This window comes from Carex rostrata, chromosome 1, assembly GCF_964058835.1.
Source record: "Carex rostrata chromosome 1, lpCarRost1.2, whole genome shotgun sequence".
NCBI classification, from domain to species: domain Eukaryota; kingdom Viridiplantae; phylum Streptophyta; class Magnoliopsida; order Poales; family Cyperaceae; genus Carex; species Carex rostrata.
This window is the reverse complement of record NC_135918.1, coordinates 4,072,880-4,074,030: the sequence shown is the minus strand read 5'-3', so window position 1 is coordinate 4,074,030 and position 1,151 is coordinate 4,072,880. Positions and strand designations below refer to the sequence as shown.

Below are 1,151 nucleotides of genomic sequence, written 5' to 3'. Positions count from 1 at the left end.
TTTAATATCAGCTGATGGGGAAGGGAGTGTTTTCAGATTCAAAAGAAACAGTAACATCCTTGAGCGGTCTTACTCCGACAATCCTTGTTGGCTAAGCAGGAAAGATTGTATGGGTGGGACAATTGGGGTAGTACAGAACCAATTTTTCAGCTGGAAGAACTATATAGAAAAAGTATTTTGTTTATCTTATTTTTGTATAGAAATCTTTTTTTCTTTTTTTCTTGAGAACAAAGGTTTTCTTAGCATGATCTGATGGGGTCATCTCAAGATTAATACAAATTAACAAGAAGCGCTTAAGGAGTCAAGATCACAGCTTGAAATTCTTCACTAATCAAACAGCCGTCTTTACATTAACTTTTTAACATCCACTAAACTCTAGACATCCAATTAAGAACTCAAGATACACACCCATACAACCCAAAAATCTATCTTACCCAAACAGAAAAAATTACAGAACCTAACCACCGAACCCATACAAGGTCCTCCCCTGGCGCTTGAGCGCGTACACCACGTCCATGGCAGTGACAGTTTTCCTCCTCGCGTGTTCGGTATATGTCACGGCATCTCTGATCACATTCTCGAGGAAGATCTTGAGGACACCACGTGTCTCCTCGTAGATCAGGCCGCTGATACGCTTGACGCCGCCACGCCTCGCCAGCCGTCGGATGGCCGGCTTGGTGATGCCCTGGATGTTGTCTCTGAGCACCTTCCTGTGGCGCTTGGCTCCTCCCTTACCAAGCCCTTTACCTCCCTTGCCTCGGCCCGACATCGTCGTCGATCTTGTATCGGAGAACTAGGGTTTGATTCGACTATAAATTAAAAGAGGGATATTTTTCAGCAAATGGGACTGGGAAGTAGAGATGGAAAGGTTTGTATTTATAGGAGATTTAGATGATTAAAAAAAAAAACAGAGAGAGAGATTTAGATGGGAAGTCGATCCGTGGACTCTAGACAGATAACCGTTCGATTAAAAAATGGACGACAAAGATTGATCTACCGTCGGATGGCCGGATCGGTGACGTGGATAGTTTTTTTCTAGGTGGGAACTGGGAAGTGACTAGTGAGAACTGAGAACTGTTGAGGGTGGATATGTAGTGTTGGTAACTGGGTAACTGGGCCTATATCAGCCTCTTTTATGTCGTACCATTGTG

At 43.5% G+C, this 1,151-nt stretch overlaps 1 protein-coding gene across 1 annotated transcript; it reads right to left on the bottom strand.

The window, feature by feature from the left end:
* Positions 1-303: 303 nt before the first annotated feature.
* Positions 304-863, bottom strand: LOC144552886 (histone H4). The gene has a single exon (XM_078300915.1). The coding sequence runs from the start codon at positions 767-769 to the stop codon at positions 458-460; it is 312 nt and encodes a 103-aa protein (XP_078157041.1). The 5' UTR covers positions 770-863; the 3' UTR covers positions 304-457.
* Positions 864-1,151: the final 288 nt, after the last annotated feature.